A 17,918-nucleotide genomic window follows, 5' to 3' on the forward strand; every position below is an offset into this window, starting at 1 on the left:
GGGTTATAAAAAGGATCACTCTTCCTTGGGGAAGCCAGGTGTTGAGCCATGAGGCAGCCGCGAGGCTGCCCCTTGGAGAGGCCCATGTAGCCGGGGCCAGAGACCCGCCAACAGTCACAAGAGGGAGCTTGGAAGGGGATTCTCTCCCCTTCCACCCAGAAAGCCTTCAGATGAGACCACAGCTCTGGCGAGAGCTGGACAGCCACCTCACGAGATACCTGGAGCATCCCCCAGATCTGCGACCCAAAGAAACTGGGAGAGAATCAACATTTGTTGCTTTCAGCTGCTGCATTTGGGAGTGACCTGCTACACAGCAATCCGTAATGAACACAATCATTCGACATCACTGGTTGACGTTTTTTTGTTGTTGTTGTTTGTTTTGTTTTTTGTGGTACGCGGGCCTCTCACTGTTGTGGCCTCTCCCGTTGCGGAGCACAGGCTCCAGACACGCAGGCTCAGCGGCCATGGCTCACGGGCCCAGCCGCTCCGCGGCATGTGGGATCTTCCCGGACCGGGGCATGAACCCGTGTCCCCTGCATCGGCAGGCGGACTCTCAACCACTGCGCCACCAGGGAAGCCCGACTAGTTGACTTTTAACGATACATCACCAGTCACATCAAAATGCACTTGCTACATGTGTACTTCCTAATTTTATTATAAACGTAGTTCGCTTTTATTGAGTTATAAGCACATGGCTATGTTTGTTGCAAATTTTAGGCTTCTACTTAGTTAAGTCACATTTTGATACAAATAATTTAAGACAACACTGGGGGCTTCCAATACATTTCTTCAAGATGACATATAATGGGCTTCCCTGGTGGCACAGTGGTTAAGGATCCGCCTGCCAAGGCAGGGGACACGGGTTTGAGCCCTGGTCCGGGAAGATCCCACATGCCGCGGAGCAACTAAGCCCGTGCGCCCAACTACTGAGCCTGCGCTCTAGAGCCTGCGAGCCACAGCTACTGAAGCCTGTGCGCCTAGAGTCCAGGGTCCACAGCAAGAGAAGCCACAGCAATGAGAAGCCCACGCACCGCAACGAAGAGTAGCCCCCACTCGCCGCAGCTAGAGAAAGCCCGCGCGCAGCAACAAAGACCCAACACAGCCAAAAAGTAAAAATAAATAAATAAAACCAAAATAAAATTTAAAAGAAAAAGATGACATATACTGCTAAATTTTGAGAGACACCAATGATGTGTGCATGTGTGTGTGTGTGTGTGTGTGTGTGTGTGTGTGTGTGTGTGTGTGTAAACCTCAGAACTCCTCTTCCTGCAACCCAAGTGTGATCTCTTAAAAACGCAAATCTGACTGTGTCTGCTCTGTTACCTGCATTCCTCATGTTCGGCACATCTTTGAATAAATGAATGACTACCATGCCCCGACGTAAAACGTGTCGGTGATTCCCTGTTGCGCTATGGATGGAGCCCAAACCCTTTACAAGGCCCAAAGGCTCTGAGTGGTCCACCTCGGCAGCCTCAACCTCTCCCACTAACCCTTGCACCTCACTCCCTTCTGCCTAGAACTCTCCATCAGCTCTGCCCTTCCCACTCACCCTAGCCATTCCTATGAGTCTTAAACACCCCTTCTCATTAAACAGTCAACTATGATCTGTAGTTTGGGACCCATCTCTGCCCACCAGACACGGCGCCGCGAGGGCAGGGAGTGTGTGCACCTTTTTCTCCACCCCATCCCTGGCACGCAGCACCACCCTAACACGGGGTAGACGCCCCATGAATCTGGGCTGAATGAATAACCAGGACACAGGTCTGCTGGAAGCCAGGCTTCCCCCTGCAGAGCCCCAGGAAGGTGGATCAGTTCACAAGAGGGAAGGCGGCACAGGATATGGAGCCGTGCCGGTCTCGGTTAAGAGAAGGGAGCCCTGAGGGTCAAAGATAACTTCCTGAGTTGGTACTGAGTCATCTGGGAAGCAGGTATTTCTGGTCCAACATTTTCCTTGTCCAAAGCTCAGATCAGCAGAGAGAGCGTTTTTCCAATAATGAAAGGGGATCTCCCACACATTTTTCTTTTCATGACACTGGAACTGCAGCAAGAATGAACCGTCTGCGGAGCCGTAAGAACTGTGCTGATTCGGCCTCAGAAGCTCCTAACTCTGGGTCCTCCCCCATCCCTGTCTCAGCCACCTATCCCCTGCCCGGTCACTCTGCCATTTAAGACGGTTGGATCTTAAATTAAACTTCTCTTGGGGTCTCTGCTGTCAGCCTCCCCCACGAACTCTGTTTTGGATACAACCGTATCCTTACCACCTGGCCGACATGAGCGCCTCAGCAGCCTCATCTAACACACCGGTACAATAACACAACTCAACTAGGGGTGAAGAGACACAGCATGTTCTCAATAATAATTAGTATTATAACTGAGGTGACTCGGCAAAGTGGCGGGGAGGTTCAGGGCCCGCCCAGGACACCCCCTACAACAAGTGCTCATGAAAGAGAGTTACGACTATTACGGAAATGACCACGGTAAGCAAACTTTGCTTCTTTTTCAAATGTTTCTGAGGAAAAAAAAAAAAAAGAGTTCAAATTGGAGGATGTAAGCGTGAGAGCAAAGACTGTCAGCTGAGCTGGCAGGAAGCCGGTCACCTGGCCCGGCCGGTCTCCTCCCTCATCACACTCCCCATTTATCTTTATTTCAATTTCCTGGGTTTGATGAACTGCCTTTAAAGACAGGATACTTTGTTTCTCTGCCAGCCTTTGCGGCTGGCGGCCTGGGTCTCCTGTCTCGCCTCACGTCCACACTGCTAAGTCGTCACACACCCTTCGGGGTGCAGCTGAGAACATCCCGACCACACCAGGTGGGCAAGCCCCCGCCAGTGCATACCTATAGACGGGTTGAAGACCTGTCCCACTCTCGAGGGCCCCTCTGGGGGCACGAAGCCCACTTTGGTGCAGAGATCAAATTCGCCCCAGCATCTCTATTCATGATACATCATCCCCATACCTGGCACACCTGGATACCTGGCAAACCTGGACATCCCATAAAATCTGACTGCAAGCAACTACATCAGGAGTGTTTGAAAAATACCTAGCTTGATGCAAAAATCAAAAGATGGAAAGAAAATAGACAAAGTAACATAGAACAGGCAACCATGTTGGCAAACTAACTTCAAACTCCTCCAACAGAATGAGTTACGTGGCATATAGGGAGAGAAATGGATGTCGGCAAAATATTGGAACTCTGCATCCAATCCGTGGTTAACATACATGTCGCTTCAGAATAATAGAGATTATCTGAGAACTGCTAGTTACACGGCACCGTGGTCTACCACCCTAGCACCAGAATTCTCACGTTAGCAACCATTTATAAAATACTAGTTTTTTAAATGCACAAATACTAAGACCCATACAACCAAAATGTTTTGACTGCTGTCAAGTTTTTCCAGCTGACCTCTTTCATTAAAAAGTAAATTTAGGGCTTTCCTGGTGGCGCAGTGGTTGAGAGTCTGCCTGCCAATGCAGGGGACGCGGGTTCGTGCCCCGGTCCGGGAAGATTCCACATGCCGCAGAGCGGCTGGGCCCGTGAGACATGGCCACTGAGCCTGCGCGTCCAGAGCCTGTGCTCCGCAACGGGAGAGGCCACAACAGTGAGAGGCCTGCGTACCGCAAACAAACAAACAAACAAACAAACAAACAAAAAAACCCAGTAAACTTAACTTGAGGTTTCCCTTCAGCCGTGGAAAGGCCACGAGCACCTCCAGAGTTCCACATCAGGAAGTTTATTTTTGAATGACTGATTACATTTTAAAAAGTGCAGTGACCCAGAGATGCTTTTGCAGAAATTCCATGCTCTCTGCTCTTGTATCACGCACTGAGTTCTGCTTACAAGCTACGGAGAAAGTTGGGGGTCACCCGTTGACCCTGCTTCATCTCTGGGTCCTCCACATGGAAGGAAGGGCTTTTGGGGGCAGCTTTGTCAGTTTCTCTGCTGGTAAAAACTCCCCTGGCCCTAGAATCCTGTTGGCTTATCCTCGAGGGTCCCCTGGAGGCTGCAAAGTCAACACACAAATCTGGGTGTTTTCTTTTAAAGTGTCTCTGGAGATGCGGGAAACAAAGGTGGTAGGCATGGCCACTCTTACCTTGATTTCCACCATTATTCCTACTATTCAAGCTAAAACATTTGCACGACAGTTTTTGTTTTTTAGGGCGCTCTAATCCCCCCGCCCCATTCAAGTCACTTTAAAAAATCCGGATAGCAACCTGGTGTGGAGACCCGGTAATTTAAATTTTCTGGAGTCAGAGAAACCAAAGTTAAGTTCCTAGCTGGGTCATTTGCTAGCCGCGTGTCCCTTAAGGGACATATTTCCCCTGTCTCGGCCTCAGTTTCGAGTCCGCAAAATGGGCTGGCAGGCGAGGGTTAAAAGGCGAGCGCCGGGCCCAGAACAGAAACGCGAGCTGGCGTTGCTATGAAGACACCTTCTTTCTAGAACCGGGGGAGGCGGGCGAGCTGGCGGAACGCAGCCCGCAGCGCGCGGACGGGCTCTTGGGCTCGGACGGGGTGGGGGGTGGGGTGTCGGGTCTCACGCCCCGCGCCCGGACTCACCAAGGTTTCCAACTCGCCCCTCTCCAGCAGCTGGTACTGGTGGCCCCCGCCCGAGAAGGCGAGTTTCTTCAGAAACTTGGAGAAGCGTCCCTCGACCATGGTGAGCGGGCGGAGGCCCCTCGCCCAGCCTCCCGTCCCGCCGGCGGCCGCCCCTGCCTGAGTCCCTCGGTCCCTGGCGTGGCCGGGGCTGGCTGCGCGCGCCCAAGCCTCCCGGGCCAGGCCCACGTTACCGGGTAGCCGTCTACCTGTGCGCCGCAGCTGAGGCCCCGCCCCCTAGGCGGAGCTACGCCCGCGGCGGCCCTCGCGCACCTGGCCCCGCCCCGTCCGGCGATTCCGCCCGAGACTTTCTCGCCCTTAGGGGCCGCGGCGGCTCGGGAAGGCCCGGGGGCTGCAGAGGCGCCTAGCTGTTTCCCAAACTTGCCAGATGATGAGATGCATCTGGAGCGGGGCGCGGGGGGGCGGAATGGGTTGGAGATGAGCGATAAAGGCTTGTTTAAAATGTAGATTTCCACACCCCTCCCTACCCTGGGCCGGGAAGCTGGACTTTAGCAAGCACCCAGGTGATTCTCATGGGGAGCCACGTGTGGTCAGCTAAGGTGTTGGGAGCACGGTTAGCGGGAGCTGAGTCAGACTCCTACAGCCGCTGCGAGGCTCGGGACCAGCCACGTGGCCTCTCTGAGCCGCGGTTCCCAGTTTGTTATTGAAGGAGGAGAAAGCTAAGACCTCACCTCGGCCCTGGGAGTGAATCCCAGGAGCTGGAGAGTTTGAGGACCCCTTTGGGCGCCACCTGGTGCTGCATGATCTCTGAGCTCTCTTTCCTCACCTGCAGAATGGGCTCCTGGCACTCACTAATCGTGGGGCTTGGGGCAGGTTTCTAAAATGTTCAGAGCCTTAGTTTACTGATCTGTAAAACGGCCACCATGATTGCACTTCCTTCCCAGTGAAGTTGAGGGGATTCGATGGACCATGTTATGTAGGAAGACCTCAGGGCAGGGCTTGGCATAGTGTGTGTGTGGGGACATATTCATCACCATCCTCGTCATCATCATCACGGGGAAGTCACTGGGCTCAAAGGGCTCCCAAAGTATGTGGGTGAATGTGCAGTGTAGGCAGTTCCCAGCCTCCAAGTGGATATACTGGAATGTATAAGGGCTTTGGCTTCACGTGGGACTGGAATCCAGAACAAGACCCACCGCTTAGTAGGGAGGTGGCTTTAGAGAAGGCTGTGCCACTCTTCTGTGCCTCAGTTTTCTCATCTGTCGAGTGGGGTTACTTAAGGACTATAGGACAGGGCATGTGTATATGTCCATTAAACGGTGCTGCCCCTTTGGAGCAAAGGTTTGCCACTTACCCCACCTGCCCCCCCAGGGGGTGGCCACCTCAGCCCCACTCAAGCTGATAGGTTCTAGAGACCCTTCCTGTTTCTCCTGCCTCATCCCCCCTTTGCAGAAACCATGCTGCTTGATTCCAGCAAAGGCCCAGAAGTGATGGAAAGAGCAAAAGTCTGGTGTGACTCAAATTTGAATCCCAGGCCTGTTCCTTTCAGATGTGTGACCTCGGGCAACTTTCACCACCTGTTTCCACCTCGGTTTACTCACCCACAAAATGCGGATGACGCTACCTATCCGTCTGAGTGAGGGTCCCAGCAAAAACCAGATGGTGCCTCACACTGAGTGCTTTGGGGAAAGTTTGATAAACAGACTATTTGTGAGCAGGGGGTGATGTGTTGGGCAAATGCCTTTCCCTTGAAAGCCCCACCTCCGCTCCAGCTCAGAGCTGTCAAGAATGTGTGGATCATGTATGAGAATGCCCAGGGCATTCAGGAAGTAAATTCTGGGTAGTGGATATGGTGCAACGCCCAGACCTGTTGGGATGAAAAAAAAAAAAAAAATGGAGTGGGTCACAGCAAAAGCAGTTTAACAGACCAGCTTTGTGACTGGGATGGCTGAAGCGGCATCGTTAGGCTTAAGTTTGCCTAATTTTTGTCTTTGCTGCATAGTGATCAGAAAATGCAGCCTGCACACAGGTCTACTAACTTTCCTTAATTTATTGAGACTTTGTGCCTGGTTTGTATGCAGTTTTTGTAAATATTTCAATCCCAGTAAGGCAAGTTGGTATATTCTTTGTACAAGTATTGGTAAGCTGTACTTTCTTTGTAAATTAGTTCTGTATTTATTCACTCTAACTTTATGACTCCATTGTTCATGTCTTTATTTTTGACTACCTGATCTGACACAGGAAGAAGAGTTTGAAATTTCCCAGTTTAATGGCTTTCCTGTCCATTTTCCCCTTTTGCCTTCAGCCTGTTGAATTCTCGAGTCCACTCTCAAGGAATTAACTCAGACAAGACAGCTGCTGGGAAACTTTCTGAGGTTGGCCGCTCTGGGAGCCATTGATCCTGACGTTCTGGCCTGACCTTGAGAGTCAAGGGCACGACTCAGCCCAAAACATCCAGCCTTTCCTTAAGTATCGGCTCTGGGCATCTTAAACAATGAGGTCACACTCTTCAAGGCCCATTCACTCTCTGTATGAAAGTGGTGTCATTTCATGAACCATAAATTATCTCCCCAAAACACACCGTGTTGGGAAGCCTCAGTGCAGCCCCAGGCACCTGAAACGTATTTGGTAATAAACCTCACTGGTGAATTACAAGGTTAGAATTTGAAAACATCCTTTTCAGAAGGGGTATAGAATACAAAGGATATATATATTAGTTTTAGGACTTAGTTTGAAGTTTTCATGCCTTACCTAGACCCTCAATTCTGTTTTTTTTTTTTAATGGCTGAGCATACAAGTGATAATATAATCATTTTACAGATGAAGAAATTAGAGAAGTAAAGCCACTTTCATTCCTTCAGCAAATATTTTTACGCACCTGCCATGTGGCCGTGGAGACCAGCCCCTGCTACAACAGACTCTATTCCCCTTGTCTTGTATCTTATCTCCTAGTGGGTGTGATAAGGTGCAAACAAAACCACCCGTAATGCAGTGTCAGGCAGTGAATGTAGTGGGTTGAGTAATGGGCCCCCCAAAAGCATTCGTCCATGTCCGAATCCCCAGAAGCTGTGTAATGTAACCTTATTGGGGAAAATAATCTTTGAAGACATAATTAAGGATCTCAAGATCATCCCGGATTAGCTGGGTGAGCCCTAAATCCAAGGACTGCTGTCCCTCTAAGAGACAGAAGAAGAGAGACACAGACACAGAGGAGAGGCTACATGAAGATGGAGGCACAGATGGGAGGGATGCGGCCACAAGCCAAGGACCACCCGGAGGCACCCAAAGCTGGAAGAGGTAAGGAAGGGTCCCCCCACCCCGCCCCAGAGCCTTCCGAGGGAGCATGGCTCTGCCAACACCGTGATTTCAGACTTCTCGCTTCCAGACTGTGGGAGAATTCGTGTTGCTTCAAGCCACCTGGTTTGTGGTCACTTGTTGCGGCCGCCCCAGGAAACTAGCAGCGTGAGCAACGCTGTGAAGACAAGGATGCAGAGTGGGGACCAGAGAGTCGCTTGAGCAGTCAGGAGAGGTGACATTCAAGCAGAGGCCTGAACGAGGTGAGAAGTGACACTTGTGGATATCTGTGGGGGGGGGGGGGCAGTATTCCAAGCAGAGGGAAGGGACGGGACCAAGGCCTCAGGCGAAGGTCCCAGGCGAAAGTGTGCTTAGCTCGTGTCACCATTGTGAGACCTGCTTATGTGAAATGACTCACACATTTGCACCCAAACTCTGGCCACACTCACCCCACGCCCACACAGAGCCTTATTCCAGGCACTCTTCACGTCATGTTCTTTGTCAGTTCTTCCACAGTCATTGTTTGCTGAGTGATGGGGTAACACTGGCTGAGAACCTTCTGCAGCTGAGGGCATCTCTGGGTTTCCAAGGGGCTTGACTCCACCAGGCGAGCGAGGCCCAGCCCTGTGGAACTTGATGCCAGGTGCCAAGTGATCATGCCTTGGGACTTGCTAAATCTCGAGAGGTAAACACCTAGCACGGATGCCACCCATCCCACCTCCTGCACCCATGGCAGACATCACGTGTCAATCTCAGGGGTGACATTCCCCCGTTGGCTGGGACAGGCCTGGGAATCCTTCTACTTGTCAACTTTAAGTAGCTACCAACAAGTCTTTAGGCCTGGCACGTGAACAGACCCGTTTACCGAAAGATTTTCAGAAGAGGAGGGAATGACCTTGGGTGGGGGCCGTTGTAGAACCTTCTAGAAGGTGGTGGTATAGCCGAAGGTCTCCATACGTGAAATCTATCACTTACATGAGGGTTTACTCTTGGTGTTCTGTAGTCTGTGGGTTTTGACAAACGTAGAATGTCATCTAGCTACCATTACAGTATCACATGGAAGAGCTTCACTGCCTAAAAATCCCCTGGTCTTCACGTATTCATCCCTCCCTCCCCCCAAACCCCCGGCAACCACTGATCCTTCTACTGCTGTCGCTATAGTTTTGCCTTTTCCAGAATGTCATAGAGTGGGACATTTGAAAATGTTAACTGTCCAATTTCTGTTGGCTTTTTGATATAGTAAAGAGTTCAAAGTTCTCAGTGCCTGCCCTTTGAAAGTTCAGAAAGCCTCAGGGTCCCCCTGTTAGGTGGTGCTGAAGGGGTGGGGCTAGTTCTCAGTTAAGTGGCTATTAGAATGGCCCCTCTGTCAACCCCGGGCGCCTCCTGTCCCAGCACCACCCCCACCTCGGCCTCCTGGCTGTTTCTCAAACTCGCTGAGCTCAGCCCACCTTTGAACTTCACAGGTCCCTCTGCCAGGTGTGTTTCCTCCAGCTCCTCACAGGACCCAAAATTCCCTCCCTTCAGGCCTAGACTACAGTCCGGGTGTCCACTTTGTAATAACTCATGGAGCGGAACTTGCATTGTGTGTACTTTTCGGGAGGTAAATTTTGTTGCAATAAAAGATTCTGTTAAATAGAGAACAGACTTGTGGTTGCCAAGGGGGAGAGGGGGAGGGGGAGGGATGGAGTGGGACTCTGAGGTTGGTAGGTGTAAACTATTACATTTAGAACAGATTAAAAAAAAAAAGGTTCTACTATTTAGCACTGGGAACTATATCCAACCTCCAGGGATAAACCATACTGGAAAAGAATCTAAAAAAAGAACGTATAGGGCTTCCCTGGTGGCGCAGTTGTTGAGAGTCCGCCTGCCGATGCAGGGGACACGGGTTCGTGCCCCAGTCCGGGAAGATCCCACATGCCACGGAGCGGCTGGGCCCGTGAGCCATGGCCGCTGAGCCTGCGCATCCAGAGCCTGTGCTTTGCAACGGGAGAGGCCACAACAGTGAGAGGCCCGCGTACCGCAAAAAAAAAAAAAAAAAAGAATGTATATATGTATATATATATATATATATATATATATATATATAAAACTGAGCCACTTTGCTGTACAGCAGAGATTAGCACAGCATTGTAAATCATCTATACTCCAATAAAAAGAAATTCTGTTAACATTTAAAAAAGGAAGCAGATGAAAGTTGAATGAGAAACAAGACGTTTACACCATCTTAAGTGGGTCCCCACAAGATAGTTATGAATTACAAAGGGAAACAGTCACTTTAGTTGGAGAAATCTGGCAGACCCCAGCTGGACCAAGGGATCAGGGTCACCAGGACCACCGATGAGACAAATGACATCGTGCGCCTTGGATACGGTGCACCAAGGAAACACGGCTTCACTTCGGGGGATTCCTGGCAAAGTGCTGAACGCGAGTCCCAGCGTGAGGAAGCAGCCCTCCCACTGCAGAGCAGCCTAGGAAGGGATGTTCCAGGGAGACTAAAGAATCATGGTAACCAAATGCAAATGGAACCCTGGATCAGATCTGGAGCTGGGAAAAATGTCTTTACCATTTGCTATAAAGGACGTTAGTGGGACCAGCGGTGAATTTGAGTGAGCTCTGGAGATAATGGTATTGTACTGATGTGGACTTCTGATTTGGGTCATTGTTCTCTAGTTATAGGAGAGAATGTCCCTTTTGGAAGGGCACCCTGAGGTTCTTACGGGTAACGAAGGGAGGGGAAGCAAGAAAGTGGGGGGCGGGGGAGGAGCATGCACAAAGACTCGGGTAATCTGGGAAGGATATACGCACATCTGAAAAGGTCACACAGTGTATGATTCCACTTATAGAACATTCTTGACATGACAAAATTATACAGACGGAGGGCAGATTAGTGGCTGGCGGGGGTTAGGGATGGTGTGACTACAGAGGCAGTGAGAACGAGACCTACGTGGTGATGGAGCAGTTCTGTCTCTTGATGGAGTTGGTACTTACACCAATCTGTACCTGAGATCCGGTGGCTCGGAGACCACGCCCCCCCATACCGTACCGTGTCAATTTCCTGGCTTCAGTATGGCACTGTGGTTACACAAGATGTGACATTGGGGGAGTCTAAGTGAAGGGCCTCGCTGTGTAATTTTTGTAGCTTCCTGTCAAGTTGTAATTATTTCAAAATAAAGAGTTTAAAAAGTAAGAGAAATAGCATATCCCACTCTGTCACCCTGTTCCCCCCCCACCCCCCCAATCCTTGCTTTGGGCCATTTGTAGCAGCCAGCCAGGACACAGAGAGACTTCCGATAACCAGCCTGGGCAGCCACGGTGGACCCGGTTTAACCAGTAGGCAAGCTGGTTCATTCATTCCACAAATATTTGAGAGCCTGCAGAGGAAGGAGGCTGCTCGGGCCAGGTGACAATACCACCAGTGAACAGCACAGCTCCTGCGGTGCCAGGGTCTGCGCTCAGGGCTGTGTCCTCAACTTAATCCTCATAACACGTGCCTGATCTGCTGTCAGCACTGCCCGCACCCACCCTTTCACAGAAGAGGGACTCTAGCGGACGATGGGGTCCTCCACCCAGATACCCTGGCATCCCTTTTCCCGTTTGTGGGCTCCCCGCTCTGACATCCAGCAGCTGCAGTGCCTGGAAATGTGCTTCCCCAGGTTTCCCTCAATGAGGACCGGCAGAAAGCCCACCCTGTGCCCCCCGAGAGGGACAACTCCAAAGCTCCCCAGGGGCCAGGCTGAACCTGGGACCCAGCCTGAAACCTTGCCCCTCTCGTTCCCTTACCAGGTTCTGCTGGAAAGACATCCTTAATAAACCATGAGTCTTGCCTCGGGCTCTGCTTCTGGGGAACCCGACCTGGGACAGAATCGGAGGCACAGAGGGGTTGAGTAACTTGGCCCCAGCCACACAGCTAAGAGGGTGAGCCAGAAGTTATACCACTGGACTCTGATGCCGGAACCTGCACGTCTGACCATCACGCTGCACTGCCTCCAAGGAGGGGCTCAGTCATCCCTTCACAGACCTGCTCAGACCATCCCCTACTGCCAGGCTCTTAGCTGATTGAGGGCAAATACGATTCTCAGGCCGCTTCTCAGAAGCTCTCAGCGTACCCAGGAAGGCAGACCCAACCTCACCCATTGGCTCAGTCACCGATTCAATAATCCAGCATTTAGGGGCTACGGTGTACCTGCACCATGCTGGATATTGGGAGAGAGATGAGCTAGACGTGGCCCCTGCCCTCCAGGAGCTCTGAGTCCCGTGGAGAAGGAGGAAGCCACGTGGCATGTGTCACAACGTTGCCGCGTGCGGGACCCAGTGGGGGCGCATGTCAGTCTACCCGGATGACTCAGGGAAGACTCCCAAGGAGGTGATGTAGAGCCAGGACTGTGGAACACAGAGGAGCCAGGCTGGGGGAGGAGGGTGGAGACAGACAGTCTAGGAGAGGGGCAGTTGCATAATACCCGTGGCTCCTGGTTCGGGCTGAAAGGAGGACATGTGATCACAGCCAGTGTGCTGTTGGCTGGGTGGGGGGTGGCGCGTTCCCAGGAGGTGGCCCCGTATCCCACCCTCCCGTGGGAAGCCCTTAGTGTGGGGTGCAGGCTCCACTACTTTGGGACCCTGGGCCACGTGTGTCCCCCTCTGTCATCTCTAAAAGGGGAAAATGGTCCACACCTGGCAGGTGGTTATGGAGGAATTATCTGGTGCTGAGTGAGCCTGACTGGGATCAGTAGGGCTGCCAAGTGGGCTTGGACAGGTCATGCAGAGGTCCTGGGGGCACCAGTCACACCCCTGTAGATTTGAAGAGGCTCGTGGCAGAGGACAGGTGCCCTTTTTGAGCCCCTTACGAAGCTGTCGTAAGGACCAGCAGTGGCGCTGTCCACGGGGGCTGTTATCGCAGGTGGGGTTCCGCCCTGAGAACTGCCTGGGGAGGGGGCTTTGGTACCCACACACGATCCCCACAGCCAACAGCAGTTCATCAGAGCCCAGAGCATCACGCTCCTCCTTGGGTCTTTGGGTCAAGCCGGGCAGTGGACAGAGCATGGGGCGCGGGAAGAGGGGAGGATTTCAGTGCATAGAAGCGTTGGCGCAGAGACTTAGGGAAAGCAATTCACATGACCAATTTCTACTCTACGATGGACTTCCGGGAGCCCTGGACAAACGGCCCTGCTTTCTGAACCTCATTTCTTACAAGTTAGAACAGGAGAAGAATGCCCACTGTCATGCCGGTCAAGAAAGGCCGAATTCTCAGCCACACCCCTGCACCCATGAAACCGCACCTTCCCGAGGTTATTGTATTAATCTCTATGTTTTGTTAAGGTTTGAAATATTTCATACACTTGTTCTAACTTTTTTTTAAAGATTCTACTTACTCTTCAGAGGCTGGCGAGCATCATGGGATAGGATAACTTACCAAAACAAACAAACAAACCAATGAAAACCAACAACAAAAAAGCTTTTCTCCCTTGATGAACTGTCCACTTTTTTCCCAGCATTGAACTTTTGGTCTTAGCTGTCAGGAACCTCCATGCTGTTTAGTGCTCAGTTAACGCTAAGCTTCACCTGGCTGTATCAGTTACCAATCTCCCGTCTGCGAGCAGCAGAAACTGACTGGTTATTTTAAACAGAAAGGGAATTTGGCGGAAGGATGTCAGGTCTGCCAAGACTATGCAAGGGGAGGGAGAGAGACCCGTTCTTCTCAAGTTCCCCAGTGGGTGTGGGATGGGCTCCCGGGCCACCCACCTATCCATCCAGCAGAGAGTTGCTGAGTGGGACGAGGTGGGGGCGGGGCACTGGTGGTGGGAGAAACTGTCAGGTAAAGGCTACAGGTGTTCTCTGTAACCAGGTGTTTTAGGGTAAACACCTCCTCCCACTTCATTAGAGTTTTTCTCAGTATCTTGCTTTGGGTTCTCCCAAACCCAAAGATCTGAACACATGTCGTCTGAGAGGTGACCCCAGAAACGCTGGCAGAGGGGAATGAGGCAGGGCTGGGAAGGGGGGCATCTGGTCCTCCCTGATGGGGGCTGAGCGTGTTCTTGCAGTTGAAAGAGAGCCCTCGATGGGGAGTCAGGTGTTCGCGGGAAGCAGCTTTCCGCAGAGGAGGGGATGCTGAGGGTCAGGGGGCTGGAGACACTGCCATGTCCGCTACCCCGGGCTTTATATGTACACTGCAAACATTTTCACACCCCATATTCCACGTGTTGATAAGTCTGCTCTGTCCCGCTCGTTTGCATAATATAAGTTATGAGCCCCACAGACCTTGCTTCTCCTTTGTGCCAATCGCTGTGCTGCTGGTGAAAGAAATGTCAGCAAGATCAGGAAAAGAAAATGTTTTGTCTTCAACAGCTCTGGGGAAGGAGATCCTATCCTACCCCACGGAATCGTCCTTGCAACTGTTACGATTTTTACCTGGTTGAATGGAAATGAAACAGTCTTAGAGGACCACAGAACACAAAGGTACTGCTTAATGAATGATTACCAGGTGAACCCCCTTGGAACCACCAGCCGGGCTCCACCATGTGCCCCCTCCAACGACAACCACCCCCTCCCCACAGATGTACCCATTCTCCTGACTTACGGTCATATGTTCATCACTTCCTATGTCCTGTACAGTTCTTTAACCAACACGTTTCCCATCTGCATTTGTTTCCTAGGACTGCTATGACAGACGGTCACAAACTTAGTGGCAACACAAATAGTTTCTCTTAGGGTGCTCTTACAGGTCAGATGTCTGAAACAGTCTTACCGAACTAAACTCAAAGTGTCTGCAGGGCTGCATTCCTTCTGGAGGTGCTGGGGAGAATCCATTCTCTTATCTTTTCCAGCTTCTAGAAGCCACCCACATTCCTTGGCTAATGACCCCTCTCTCCATCTTCAAAACCAGCAACGCTGGTTGGGTGTTTCTCATGCTGCTTCACCCTGCTTTCAAGCCCTCTGCCACCCTCTTATAAGGACCTTGTCACCACCCTGGGCCCACCTGGACCATCCAGGATCATCTCCCATCTCAAGATCCTCAGCTCAGTTACACACCTGCCAAGGCCCTTTTGCCAGGTCAGATCACATATTTACAGGTTCTGGGGCTTAGGACGTGGATACGTTTGAGAGGCCATTATCCTGCCCACGGCTCCACCCATCTTTTTCCCCTCCCCCCTTACATTTTATCTGTTGAGACGCCCTTGGCCTTGGCTGTCTGACCTTGGCCGTCCCCACAGTCTGGATTTTGCTGGTTGCACACTGCAGGTGCAGTGCCGCATGGCCCTCCGTCCTGGGAATTTCGTGCAAACTGGCAGTGGGATCCAGAGGCTGGATCGGGCTCAGGCTCCGTCCCCTTGGTCTTGTGTGTTTCCGTCAGGAGGCTCCTTGTGGCCGGTGGTCTCTTTTTGTGATGTCAGTATCACTGACGTTCAATGTCCTGAACCACTCATTCCCTGGGGATTGCAAAACTGTGATATTCCAATCCTATCAATTGCCTTTGTTTGTTTGTTTGTTTTGCGGTACGCGGGCCTCTCACTGTTGTGGCCTCTTCTGTTGCGGAGCACAGGCTCCGGACGCGCAGGCTCAGCGGCCATGGCTCGCGGGCCCAGCTGCCCCACGGCATGTGGGATCTTCCCGGACCGGGGCACGGACCCGTGTCCCCTGCATCGGCAGGCGGACTCAACCACTGCGCCACCAGGGAAGCCCTCAATTGCTTTTAATGTATTAGTTGGGATACTTTCATCAGGAGACGCTTCCTCTCATCTATATAGAGTTTGTTACCAATGGAAACAGGAAGGCAGAATCACTGCTTGATTCCCTCCCTTGACCGATTTCAAGATAACAAGCCAGTTCCTATCAATCTCAGGAGATCCACTAGTTTTTAGAAACATTTTTGTGAACTCATGTCTGTAAACGTAGATGGGTTTCAATCCAGTGCAATGTTATCCTTCCTGAAGCTCCCATGGTCACGTCTTTGACCACCGAGAGCCTTTCCAAGCTGGCTTCAGAGTTCTTTTAGCATAATCCCCGGAGTCTCTCTTTGACAGTTCCCTTGCCATTTGGGAAAACAAAATATTCCAGCCTTCTCTTGTACATTTCCAGCCCTGGAATCAGCTATGTCTCTGAGAAACCCTGCTTTTTTAATTTTCCAAAAAATGGGAAATGGCATTTCAAGACCACAATCTGTGTGTCAGGCTACAGAGGTGACCACTTTATCTGGGACTTTTAAGGGGGCAGAGTTGGCTAATGTAAGTGTATTTTCAAAATGAAACACCTCCGGAGTTCACACTGTGACCCTCTCCCACGTCTACAGGTGGACGGTGGGCTCATGTCATGACTTCTCCTGATCACATTATTTGATTGGTAGCTCTATCCCCTCAAAGGTTAAAACCTATGACTCTTCTCTCACATGCCTGCAGGTAAAAGAAACAAGGTTTCTATCCCTCTGTTAGATTTTTCATTTAAACCAAGGGTTTGAGAGACTGCATCCTATTTAAATGAACAATTCTTAACTGAAGTTGCAGAGCCTCGGGGACAACCAAATCTGGGACAATTGCCTCATCAGTGTTAGCTCGGAACCCGGCCATGACCTCCTGCGCCCCCAGCCTGCCTGGTGTCCAGGACTCCCCACGATCCTTGACTGTTCCTGCCTCCTGTCTCCCCACCGGGGCCCTGGGGGAGAGGAGCCTTCCTGAGGCTCCCAGCTGCATCACAGCTCTTGCAGCTCAGAGGCCCTCTCCCGCCTTCCCCCGGGGGGCTCTGGGGAACCCATCGCCCTGGGCAACCGTGAGCTCCTCCCTTACCATCTCTGGCCACGGCAGTGTCTTGTAGTCTCCCTGCCTCAGGGGCACTCCCTGCTCTTCCCAGCAGCCCCCAAATCTCCTTCCCGTTCTGTCCCGGGAGGCGCCCCCGCCCCAGCCCTGCCTGTGAGAAGCAGGCTCCCGTCGACGCGTTTCGAGCTCACTCGCAAGCATCCTACGATGGTGTGTACGTTAGGCTATACTTCCCTTGGCTCTTCCACCCCTGTTTGGTCAGAACAGCTAGTCCTTCCGTAATACCCGCTGTGCACCAGGAACCATTCTAAGCGCTTAACTAGTCTCTCTGCACAGCCGGACTAGGAGGCTGCTGCTGTCGTCCATGTATTTTATGGAGGAGGAAACGCTGGCTCGGGGACACCTCGGGAGTGGGAGGGCTCACCCACTGACTGCTGGGCTCCTGAGTCGGCTGGAAGGCAATGCTGCTTAAGACCCACCCCCAGCATCCTTTGGGGAAGGAGGCAGTAGCTACGTAAATAAGAAATCAACAATGCAAGAAAGGAAACACCTCCCTGGGCCGTCCCCCTCCTCAGGAGCAGCAGTTCTGGAGTTCCAGACGGCATCAGAGTCACCGGGAGGGCACGCTGAAATCCAGACTGCCGGGACTGACAAGGGCTTAACCTCCAAATATATAGACAGCTCATACAACTCAACAACAACAAAACAAACAACCCAATCGAAAAATGGGCAGAAGACCTAAACAGAAGACATACAGGTGGCCAACAGGCACATGAAAAGATGCTCAGCGTCACTAATTATTAGAGAAATGCAAATCAAAACTACAATGAGGTGTCACCTCACACTAGTCAGAGTGGCCATCATCAAAAAGTCTACAAATAACAAATGCTGGAGAGGGTGTGGAGAAAAGGGAACCCTCCTGCACTGCTGGTGGGAATGTAAGCTGGTGCAGCCACTATGGAGAACAGTACGGAGGTTCCTTAAAAACTGAAAATAGAGCTACCATATGATCCAGCAATCCCACTCCTGGGCAGATGTCCAGAGAAAACTATAATTCAAAAAGATACATGCACCCCTATGTTCATAGCAGCACTATTCACAATAGCCAAGATGTGGAAACAAATGAAATGTCCATTGACAGATGAATGGATAAAGAAGATGTGGTATATATATACAGTGGAATACTACTCAGCCATAAAAAAGAATGAAATAATGCCATTTTCAACAACATGGATGGACCTAGAGATCATTATACTAAGCGAAGTAAGTCAGACAGAGAAAGACAAATAGCATATGATGTCACTTACATGTGGAATCTAAAATATGATACAA

At 51.3% G+C, this 17,918-nt stretch overlaps 1 protein-coding gene across 1 annotated transcript in view; it reads right to left on the reverse strand.

Moving 5' to 3' along the window:
- ATP2C2 (ATPase secretory pathway Ca2+ transporting 2) overlaps positions 1 to 4,748 on the reverse strand; it is a 75,646-nt gene extending 70,898 nt beyond the window's left edge. Inside the window, exon 1 of the mRNA XM_079907048.1 lies at positions 4,555 to 4,748. Within this exon, the coding sequence (XP_079763174.1) occupies positions 4,555 to 4,653 (99 nt within the window). The 5' untranslated portion in view covers positions 4,654 to 4,748. The remainder of the gene's footprint in view (positions 1 to 4,554) is intronic.
- Between the last annotated feature and the right edge of the window lie 13,170 nt (positions 4,749 to 17,918).

This window comes from Stenella coeruleoalba, assembly GCF_951394435.1.
Source record: "Stenella coeruleoalba genome assembly, chromosome: 20".
Lineage (NCBI taxonomy): Eukaryota > Metazoa > Chordata > Mammalia > Artiodactyla > Delphinidae > Stenella > Stenella coeruleoalba.